The sequence below is a fragment of the Mobula birostris genome, chromosome 10 (genome assembly GCF_030028105.1).
Source record: "Mobula birostris isolate sMobBir1 chromosome 10, sMobBir1.hap1, whole genome shotgun sequence".
Lineage (NCBI taxonomy): Eukaryota > Metazoa > Chordata > Chondrichthyes > Myliobatiformes > Myliobatidae > Mobula > Mobula birostris.
Window position 1 is genome coordinate 31,389,055 of NC_092379.1, and position 12,098 is coordinate 31,401,152.

A 12,098-nucleotide genomic window follows, 5' to 3' on the forward strand; every position below is an offset into this window, starting at 1 on the left:
CACTCAACATCAGCGAAGTCAAAGAGCTAATTATCAACTATAGGTGGAAGCAGACAGAGGTCATTGAGCCAGTTAGGAGAACAGAGATGGGGAGAGTCAATAGCTTTAAATTCCTTGGTATTAACATATCAGAGGATCTGTCCTGGGACCAGCACAAAATTGTCATCACAAAAACGCATGACAGCACCTCTACTTTCTTAGACATTTGTGCAGATTCGACAGGTCATCTAAAAGTTTGCCAAACTTTGAGAGAAGCACAGTGGAGAGTATCCTGACTGCATTATGGCCTGGCACGAAAACATTAATGCCCAGGAATGTAAAATGCTACAGCAAGTGGTGGACACAGCTCAATCACAGGCAAAGCCCTTCCCATCATTTACATGAAGTGCTGACACAAAAAGCAGCATTAATCATCAAAGACTCCAATCTTCCAAGCCATTTCCTTTTCTCACTACTACCATCAGGCAAGAGGTACAGAAGCCTTGGGTCCAACAGCAGGTTCAGGAAGAGACACCACCTTACAACCATCAGCTTCTGAATCATCATGGATGACTTCAAACATCACTACGCTGAACCTACAGACTCAATTAAAAACTCTTTACAACTCATGTCCTTAGTATTACTTTTTATTTGCAGTGGTCTTCTTTAGTACATTGGTTGTCAGTCTTTTTCCTGTAAGTGCATGCAAAACAATGAATCTCAATGTAACATAAGGTAACATACATATACTTTGATAATAAATTTACTTTGAACTTTAGGAGATAATGAGGGACTGGATGAATGAAAAAGATGTGAAACCACAGACAGCTGACTTTTGGATAAACTCAAGTTTGTGTAGAATAGGAAATAGGCCTGGAAAGTTCTGGAAGGATGGGTTTACAGTTATCAACGGTGTGGATGATGGTTTGAATGAATAAGCCAATAAGGACAAGGCAATGTCACAGAGTAACAGTCACAGTACTGCAGTGCCACACGGAGTCTCTTTTATGAACATATTTATGTTTAAAGCATCAGAAAATGTAATTGCAATGAAATATTTTTATGCTTTTGCTCAGAGTAATCAAAAGTTCTGGAAACAAAGTGCTATTTCAGCAACAGAAAAGAGACAATAAAAACTCAGAACAAGTACACCCAATCAAGTTAGTGAATTGCAGAGTGAAGCATTAATCAGCTGCTGCCTGGCTTTCTAGTGGCTTCCTCGAAGTGGCAGTTTAGCTTTGACTGTGGTTTCATTTAAATGCTAAATGAGTACCTTATTAAGTTCCTCAATTCTTCGGATTAAGAAAGGATTGCTTGATGAATTCTCAAAGTAAACGTAATCTGAAAATGAAAGAAAGATCTTTTGTTATTGACAGTGTACTTAAGATCTTCTGTCTCCTCTTCCTGTGTCCTTAATGCAATTTAACAGTTATCTGATTGGAGAGCTAGGAGTGGAAGGTCCGCATTAACAGCATTACTGATATTATTTAACAACAACGTCACACTCACTGAAATTTATTAGAAGTTCGTCGTTACAAATTAGTCTGACAAACATCTCACATCCATACCCAGCTATATTTCATGCTAACATTAGGCAGACCAACACACACAAAATGCTGCAGAACTCAGAAGGTCATCCTGATGAAGGGTCTTAACCCAAAACGTGAACTGTTCATTCATTTTCACAGATGCTGCCTGACCTGCTGAGTTCTTCCAGCATGTTGTGTGTTGCTCTGGATATCCAGCATCTGCAGAATCTTATGTTTATTAAACAGATCAAATATATTTGCAAGTTTCTAAGGACATAATCAGTAATTATGCTCCTGGATGGATGTTGATTTTATGCAGCCAAAGTTACAGTGGACCAAAGTCCTAACTGCACAACCAGAAATTTACGGCATGGGAGGAAAATATTTGGCCTATCATGTTAGTACTAATTATAAAAGCATCATCTAACATAATCTCGCTTCTGAATTCAAACATGGGAAGAAATGAAAGATATAACATAAAATTAGAACTATCAACTTCAAACTGACACCATTGCACTATACAGGTACAGTGCCTTGAAAGGGTATTCAACCCCCACAACTATTTTCACAATTTACTGTCTCGTTTTCTAAATTTAAAAATATTTGAGTTAATCTACAAAACATTGTGCAATATGTCAAATCAAAAGAAAAATTCCAAAACCTGTCAAATATTAAAATCCGAACTTGAGAGGCTGAAAAAAGTATTCATCCCGTTTGTAATTACTCTGCTAACTTTCCTCAGGTGCAACATAGTGTATTACCTTACCAACTCACCATATTTGTTTGATGTAGAAAATTAGAGGATAGCCTGTTTTCAATAAATTCAAAAGAATAAATAACCCCTAAAGTCCAAAAGTATGGTAGATTTTCAACAGACTAAACCAAAATGAAGACTAGAGCATTCAAGACAAGTCAGGAAAATAACAGAGAAGCACAAATCTGGGGAAGGGTACATAACCATCTCAAAGGTACTTTAACCATTCCATCATGAATAAGTAGAAAAATAAGAAATCACACTGCCTTGATCAGGTCGCCCCTCTAAACTTGGTCACTGGAGTAGAATAGCACTGGTAAGAGAGGCTACTGTGACATTGCTGTTTACACTGCTAACACATGACTGTGCAGCCAGATTCAAGGAGAACCTGATCATTAAATTTGCAGACGATACCACAGTGGTGGGGCTCATCAGCAAAAACAATGAAACTATGTACAGGGAGGAGGTCAAACACCTAGAGAGCTGGTGCAGGGATAACAACTTGACGCTTAATGTCACCAAAACCAAGGAGATGATCGTCGATTTCAGACGGTCTCAGCCTGAGCACACACCCCTCAGCATCAGCGGCTCCATAGCGGAGAGAGTGGAAAACATCAAGTTCCTTGGAGTGCAGATCTCAAACAATCTCACCTGGTCGAGGAACATCACTGGGATTGTGAAACGGGCCCAGCAGAGATTGCACTTTCTGAGGAAGCTTAAACAAGCATCACTCCCCACTAGCATTTTAACTGTATTCTACAGAGGCACGATTGAGAGTGTGCTGACCTTTTGCATCACAACCTGGTACTCCAGCTGCAGTGCTGTCGACAAAAAAGCCTTGCAGAGGGTGGTTAGGGGAACAGAGAAGGTTATTGGGGTCTCCCTACCTTCTGTCCAAGACCTCTTTCAGAGTCGATGCCTCCAGAAGACTCGGTACATCAATAAAGACCCCTCACACCCTTTCCATGAACTGATTGTTCTTCTGCCATCAGGCAAACGCTACAGGAGCATCAAAACTAAAACCACAAGGCTACTAAACAGCTTCCTCCCACAGGCAGTCAGATTGCTAAATAGCTGCTCCACCTGACTCTGCTTTGGACACTTTCAACTTGCACTGGACACTTATAACTGATTTAACTGACATGTGGCTGTTGTGTTTTACTATTTATTGTTATGTTTATTATTTAGTCTTGCATTTGTTATGATATGATTGCACTGCCCCTGAGGAACGCTGTCTCATTCTGCCCTGCAGAGCTGATGTATGGTTAGAATGACAATAAAGTTTTTTTGAATCTTGAATCTCTCTGAGTGAGATGCAGAAGTTAGCGGGTGCAACTGAAGATGAAATTCACAGCTTCACTAACACCTTGCACAAAAAGGGTATTCCTGACTGGCAAGGAGGAAGCCCTGACTAAAAAAAAGTCATATCTTTCCCCATAAAGACTTTGCAAAGTGTCACAGAGAAGACTGTCCAGATGCGGAAGAAGATTTGTGGTTGAATGAGACAGAAGTGGAACATTTTGGCCTTAACACTAAGCAGTGCGTGTAGTGTAAATCTAATACTGCACATCAGCGAGGTAACACCAATCCTACTGTAAAGTATGGTGGAGGCAGCATCATGCTATGGGGATGTTTTTCAGCAGCAGGGACTGGAAATCCAGTCAGGATTGATGGGAAGGTGAATGCTGCTAAATATACAGAGATCCTAGATAAAAACTTGCTAGCCTCTGCCAGAAAGCTTAAACTGAGGATGACATTAGTCTTTCAGGGCAACGACCTAAAGAACACTACCAGAGGAACCATGGAGTGGCTTCAAATGAAGAAAATTGATGAGCTTGAGTGGCTCAGAGCCCTGACCTTAACCCAATCGAACAACTCTGGCAAGATGTCGAGATCCATGTCCACTGCTACTCCCCAATGAACCTGGCACAGCTTGAGCAATTTTGCAAGGAGGAACAGACAAATCTTGCTCCATTACATCTTGTGAATAGTCAGTATCCAAAGACTACTGACTGCAATAGCTGCAAGTGGCACGGCACAGCAGCAGCGGCCTTTCGGATCTGGTGCTACTTTAATTTAGTTTTTAAATTTAAGGCACAATTTTTTCTGATTAGGGAAATGGATAACGGAGTGACTATCTACCATCGCCAGATACTGCTACAATACAGAGATCGCCCAAAAACAAACCTTCATGAAGATCTGCTGGTTAAATTGCGCGACCTCGGCTTGCTGAGGAAATCAGGCCCACAGTCCTCAGAATTGCCTGATGCCGGTGGCCAGAGTTGGAGACGTCGTAAGCGGTGTGTGAGGAAGTGGAAGCGAGGCGAGTGGGCAGGAGTCTGTGCCAGGAAAAAAGCAAGCCCTAGCCGGCTGGCTTTCCCGTCCATTCTGCTCTCCAATGGACATTAAATTGGACTACATCCAACTCCAACGAAATACTCGGCGGGAGCACAGAAACGGACAAAATCCCGGACACCGCCATTCAGCTGTTTATTTATGTAACAGTTTTTCCCCAAGTCATCCTACTGCCCTCTGCTTTATTGTAATGCCTGCACTGTTCTGTGTACTTTATGCAGTCCTGGGTAGGTCTGTAGTCTAGTGTAGTTTTTGTGTTTTGTGTTGTTTTACATAGTTCAGTGTAGTTTTTGTATTATTTCATGTAGCACCATGGTCCTGAAAAACATCTCATTTTTACTGCGTACTGTACCAGCAGTTATGGTCGAAATTACAATAAAAAGTGACTTGACTTGAAGAGATGGTTCAGCTCAGTACTGAGCAAAGGGGAATGAATACTTTTGAACTGTTGACATTTCAGGTTTTGAATTTTTAGTTTTTCATGCTGTACTATTTTCATTGTTTTCTGGCTTTACTGTGAAAAAAGGAGCATGAGAGTCACAAATAAAACAAATTCTCAGTTAAATCGATCAAAATCCCTGGTTGTAATACTCATTTATGTGAACAAAAAGTTGGGAACTGAATACTTTTACAAGGGACTTTAGTTCCAGGTTACACAAGGACTCCATTCCTGAGAACTATCTGTAAGCTGATTTTTCTCCAAGTTAAAAAAAAATGCATTATCTATAGATACCCATATCATAATTGCTCTGCGTACATGTCCTATAATTCCTTCATTTCACAGAATAATCATCCTAGCACAACCTATAACTAAACTCGTTTTCCAGAACAAGGGGCCACAGTTTGAGGATAGAGGGGAAGCCTTTTAGGACCGAGATTAGGAAAAACTTCTTCACACAGAGAGTGGTGAATCTGTGGAATTCTCTGCCACAGGAAACAGTTGAGGCCAGTTCATTGGCTATATTTAAGAGGGAGTTAGATATGGCCCTTGTGGCTACGGGGATCAAGGGGTATGGAGGGAAGGCTGGGGCTGGGTTCTGAGTTGGATGATCAGCCATGATCATAATAAATGGCAGTGCAGGCTCGAAGGGCCAAATGGCCTACTCCTGCACCTATTTTCTATGTTTCTATGTAAACTAATAGGTCTTTGGTAACCTGGGGAGCCCCTTAATTTAAAAGGTAAGCATTGCTTATATGTGTCTGGAGAAAGTCTTCCACACAGTTCAAGCATGTACCTACTGTGCACTGTGTGGGTCGAGTTATTAATGTGATACAACTCAGTATCATATTATAACACTTCTGCTTATATTATTATATGATGGGACATTCATATAATTTTAGTAAGTCCAAGGGCCCCAGAAGTTACAATATTTAAGATCTGCTCAATTGCTGATTACAATTTGTAAATTGAATACTTATGCACTAGATTACAATATGAAAGTTTGACTTACAACATTCTTTCACTCCACCTTCTCCAATATTAACTATATTTTAAAGCCTGTAATTAAAAACATGCTACTGAAAGTGACGAGGTTGTTGGTTTATCAGAAAAATTCAATTAGAACATAGAATAGTACAGCACAGTACAGGCCCTTCGGCCCACAATGTTGTGCCGACCCTCAAACCCTGCCTCCCATATAAGCCCCCCACCTTAGATTCCTCCATATACCTGTCCAGTAGTCTCTTAAACTTCACTAGTGTATCTGCCTCTACCACTGACTCAGGCAGTGCATTCTAGGCACCAACCACTCTCTGAGTAAAAAACCTTCCTCTAATATCCCCCTTGAACTTCCCACCCCTTACCTTAAAGCCATGTCCTCTTGTATTGAGCAGTGGTGCCCTGGGGAAGAGGCACTGGCTATCTACTCTATCTATTCCTCGCCCTAGCTCCCTTAATCTCTGATCATAATGCATACTTTCTAAACCAGGCAGCATCCTGGTAAATCTCCTCTGTACCCTTTCCAATGTTTCCACATCCTTCCAAAAGTGAGGTGACCAGAACTGGACACAGTACTCCAAGTGTGGCCTAACCAGAGTTTTATAGAGCTGCATCATTACATCGCGACTCTTAAACTCTATCCCTTGACTTATGAAAGCTGACACTCCATAAGCTTTCTTAACTACCCTATCCACCTGTGAGGCAATTTTCAGGAATCTGTGGACATGTACCCCCAGATCCCTCTGCTCCTCCACACTACCAAGTATCCTGACATTTACTCTGTACTCTGCCTTGGAGTTCGTTTTTCCAAAGTGTACCACCTCACACTTCTCCGGGTTGAACTCCATCTGCCATTTCTCAGCCCACTTCTGCATCCTATCAATGTCTCTCTGCAATCTTTAACAATCCTCTGCACTATCGACAACACCACCAACCTTTGTGTTGTCTGCAAACTTGCCAACCCACCCTTCTACCCCCACATCCAGGTCGTTAATAAAAATCACAAAAAGTAGAGGTCCCAGAACAGATCCTTGTGGGACACCACTAGTCACAATCCTCCAATCTGAATGTACTCCCTCCACCACCACCCTCTGCCTTCTGCAGGCAAGCCAATTCTGAATCCACCTGGCCAAACTTCCCTGGATCCCATGCCTTCTAACTTTCTGAATAAGCCTACCATGTGGAACCTTGTCAAATGCCTCACTAAAATCCATATAGATCACATCCACTGCACTACCCTTCATTCACTGATCTCTGTTTGGAAAAGAAAGTTATCTTTTAAGCCTAAGAAAAAGAAGAATCCAATACTTAAAAACCAAATAATGAAGAAGAACCAAATGGATGTTGTAACAAGGCATGTATAATAGTGGCGATCCTGCTACCAATACACACAGCTCATGTTCGCTTTAAAAGCAACAATTCATTGGGGTTAAGTATCGTTCCTTCCTAAAGCTGCTTTTCACCATGAATAGCAAGCCATTCTTACTGAGTAAGGAGACATTGTACCGATATTGCCACAACATATTTTAATAAGCCTTTACAATTTCTAAAAAAATTGCATGTTTTCCAGGAACGCACCTCTTTCATAAATCAAAGAATGGCGTGCAGTGCCACTAAGGTATTTCTTTTCTCATTTAAACCACTTTAAGAAAAATTTGCAAAGTTAATCTAAGTAAACAGATCCTTTTTCAATTGTTCTGGTTCAGCTTTTGTACTGACAAATTCACGACACAAAAAAGTCTTATCAAATCATATTTAATTATCACTCAAACCATACACAGATACAGCTGAATGAGACAGCATTCCTTTGGGGCCAAGGTGCAAAACATTCAAAATAGCAAACATACTTCAAAATAGCAGGTAACATAATTCAAAATAGTAAGCAAAGAAGCATATTCACTCAAAAAAACATAACCCAGCAACGATGTCTAGCAATCAATGATACAGTCTCCCAGCAGTGTGCAGGCGCACGCAATCCAGCCTGTCATTCCACTGCTTGAACACAGGAGGGCAGCACCGACAGGAGAGGCCAGGCCCCAACCAAGTGCGTACAGTGCCTCAATGTCTTTCACTTGATCTGCAGCAGCAGGCAAGCCCAAATCTCGAGACCAAGTTCTCGCCACAACCAAGGCTCCCATATTGTCTGTCCCTCCACCGGTCAAGGGTGGAGCAACTTTCATCATCGCTGTCCAGAGCCTTGCTATCACAAGCGAAATGTCTGAGACCATCTCCCATGCACTAACTTTGATTCTTCTGAGCAATACGGTCTGCAGCCAACTCAGTTCCTCTGTACCCAAACCGGCTCCAACAGCCGAACCAGCCCTTTTGACACCACACCGCCAACACCAGTCCAGCTACTCCGATCAATGAGCAGCTCAATGATGGAGTGTGGAGCCCTGAAGTACCCAAAGTTCCTGGAGTAGAACTGTTTTGCAATTGTAAAAAAAAACAAATTTTGCAAAGAAAAATAACACCTTTCATTGGCCCCAGAAAGGCAGCTGCATTCGCACACGCCGCCATTTTACCAGAATTACTTATTAAGTCAGAGGCACGTCTATCCTTTTCCAGGAATCCATTTCAAAAATTGCATCTCCCCCTTTATTCTGTGGTCACCTAATTACAGGCCCATTGGCAACAGTGCTCATCAAAACATCACCCAGTCACTATTCTTCACACAAGATCCTAACTATTCGACTGCATGGCTCAAAAGAGATATACTTTCTAAAATTTCTGCTTATGCAGCGTTTATTAGCATAGTAAAGACCCAATGCACTTCAAGGAGAATACTAGTCAGAATGCATCATTAAATCAAAAATAAAATTTACCAAAAACACTATTAGGGAGTATCCAGAGCTTGAAGGATTTCAGGGCCTGCACATAGCTGACATCAGTGAGTCAAATAGTAATTTTAACCTGCGTATTCCAGAACTTTGTAACATATATTTTACAATTTCTCAAAACAAGAGTTGGCCATTTGGCCAACTGAGACTATGTTAGCTCCAGGTGAAATCCTAACAAGGTCCTTTGCCAAATTTTGACTGATATACCATATTAAACCCTGCCCCTCTTCTTCCCTCCACCCTAGAGGCAAGTAGCTAATTCACCAGCCAATCATGTCTTTGCCACGCTACAGGCAACTAATATTTTGGAGAAACTAATTTGGTCACAGGGAAAAATGCAAGTTCCACATAGACATCACTTGAGATCAGGATTGAAGTCAAATTACTGCAGTCACTTGACAGATACATCACCCATATCACCACTGCAATTTCAATTTGTTGTTTTTTTTAAAAAAATGGAGACAGAGGCATTGGGTAGGAAGGACTCATGTTGTGCTTGGGAAGAATGATATCTGAGGATGTACTAGGGGTTCCTAGAATGTGTTGCCTATCAAACTTTAAAAACCTATCTACCATCGTCAGTACATGTTCCTACTCTCAGCTGTGCTGTTAGACAAAACGCTGACCATCTCTTTGCCTCCATCAACATTGTTTGAACTGCTTAGCTCTTCCAGTTATTTGTTCTTTTGCTCCAGATTCTAAACAACTGTAGTCTCGTATCTACATGTCCATTGTTCGTTTTCTATTATATAACCATATAACCATTACAGCACGGAAACAGGCCATCTCGGCCCTTCTAGTCCGTGTCGAACTCTTACTCTCACCTAGTCCCACCGACCTGCACTCAGCCCATAACTCTCCATTCCTTTCCTGTCCATATAGCTGTCCAATTTAACTTTAAACTACAACATCGAACCTGCCTCAACCACTTCTGCTGGAAGCTCGTTCCACACAGCTACCACTCTCTGAGTAAAGAAGTTCCCCCTCATGTTACCCCTAAACTTTTGCCCTTTAATTCTCAATTCATGTCCTCTTGTTTGAATCTCCCCCACTCTCAATGAAAAAAGCCTATCCACGTCAACTCTATCTATCCCCCTCATAATTTTAAATACCTCTATCAAGTCCCCCCTCAACCTTCTATGTTCCAAAGAATAAAGACCCAACTTGTTCAACCTTTCTCTGTAACTTAGGTGCTGAAACCCAGGTAACATTCTTGTAAATCTTCTCTGTACTCTCTCTATTTTGTTGACCTCTTTCCTATAATTCGGTGACCAAAACTGTACACAATACTCCAAATTTGGCCTCACCAATGCCTTGTACAATTTCAACATTACATCCCAACTCCTATACTCAATGCTCTAACTTATAAAGGCCAGCATACCAAAAGCTTTCTTCACCACCCTATCCACTTGAGTTTCCACCTTCAGGGAACTATGCACCATTATTCCTAGATCCCTCTGTTCTACTGCATTCTTCAATGCCCTACCATTTACCATGTATGCCCTATTTTGATTAGTCCTACCAAAATGTAGTACCTCACATTTTTCAGCATTAAACTCCATCTGCCATCTTTCAGCCCACTCTTCTAACTGGCCTAAATCTCTCCGCAAACCTACTTCATTATCCACAACTCCACCTATCTTAGTATCATCTGCATACTTACTCATCCAATTTACCACCCCTTCATCCAGATCATTAATGTATATGACAAATAACATTGGACCCAGTACAGATCCCTGAGGCATACCACTAGTCACCGGCCTCCAATTTGACACACTGTTATCCACCACCACTCTCTGGCGTCTTTCCATCCAGCCACTGCTGAATCCATTTTACTACTTCAATATTAATTCCCAACGATTGAATCTTCCTAACCAACCTTCCATGTTGTCAAAGGCCTTACTGAAGTCCATATAGACAACATCCATTGCTTTACCCTCGTCAACTTTCCTAGTAACCTCTTCAAAAAATTCAATAAGATTTGTCAAACATGACTTTCCACGCACAAATCCATGTTGACTGTTCCTAATCAGACCCTGTCTCTCCAGGTAATTATATATACCATCTCTAAGAATACTTTCCATCAATTTACCCACCACTGACGTCAAACTCACAGGCTGATAATTGCTGGTTTACTCTTAGAACCCTTTTTAAACAATGGAACAACATGAGCAATATGCCAATCTTCCGGCACCATCCTCGTTTCTAATGACATTTGAAATATTTCTGTCAGAGCCCCTGCTATTTCCACACTAACTTCTCTCAAGGTCCTTGGGAATATCCTGTCAGGACCCGGAGACTTATCCACTTTTACATTCCTTAAGACCATCAGTACTTCCTCTTCTTTAATCATCATAATTTCCATAACTTCCCTACCTTAACATCCTTCTCCTTAGTGAATACCAAAGAAAAGAAATTGTTCAGAATCTCCCCCATCTCTTTTGGCTCTACAAATAGCTGTCCACTCTGATTCTTTAAGGGACCAATTTTATCCCTCACTATCCTTTTGCTATTAATATAACTGTAGGAACCCTTGAGATTTATTTTCACCTTACTTGCCAAAGTGACCTCATATCTTCTTTTAGCTTTTCTAATTTCTTTCTTAAGATTCTTTTTACATTCTTTATATTCTTCAAGCACCTCAGTTACTCCGTGTTGCCTATATTTATTGTAGATATCTCCCTTTTTTCGAACCAAGTTTCCAATATCCCTTAAAAACCATGGCTCTCTCAAACTTTTAACCTTTCCTTTCAACCTAACAGGAACATTACGATTCTATACTCTCAAAATTTCACCTTTAAGTAACCTCCATTTCTCAATTACATTCCTCCCATAAAACAAATTGTCCCAATCCATTCCTTCTAAATCCTTTCGCATCTCCTCAAAGTTAGCCTTTCTCCAATCAAAAATCTCAACCCTGGGTCCAGACCTATCCTTCTCCATAATTATATTGAAACTAATAGCATTGTGATCACTGGACCCGAAGTGCTCCCCAACACAAACCTCCGTCACCTGACCTATCTCATTCCCTAACAGGAGATCCAACACTGCCCTTCTCTAGTTGGTACCTCTATGTATTGCTGCAAAAAGCTATCCTGCACACATTTTACAAACTCCAAACCATCCAGCCCTTCTATAGTATGGGCTTCCCAGTCTATGTGTGGAAAATTAAAATCTCCCACAATCACAACCTTGTGTTTATT

General features: G+C 41.1%; 1 protein-coding gene across 3 annotated transcripts in view; it reads right to left on the reverse strand.

Moving 5' to 3' along the window:
* LOC140203938 (metastasis-associated protein MTA1-like) overlaps positions 1-12,098 on the reverse strand; it is a 183,926-nt gene that overhangs the window by 137,725 nt on the left and 34,103 nt on the right. For all 3 annotated transcript variants that reach the window (XM_072270113.1, XM_072270112.1, XM_072270111.1), the window contains exon 2: positions 1,253-1,320. In XM_072270113.1, the coding sequence (XP_072126214.1) occupies positions 1,253-1,320 (68 nt within the window). The remainder of the gene's footprint in view (positions 1-1,252; positions 1,321-12,098) is intronic.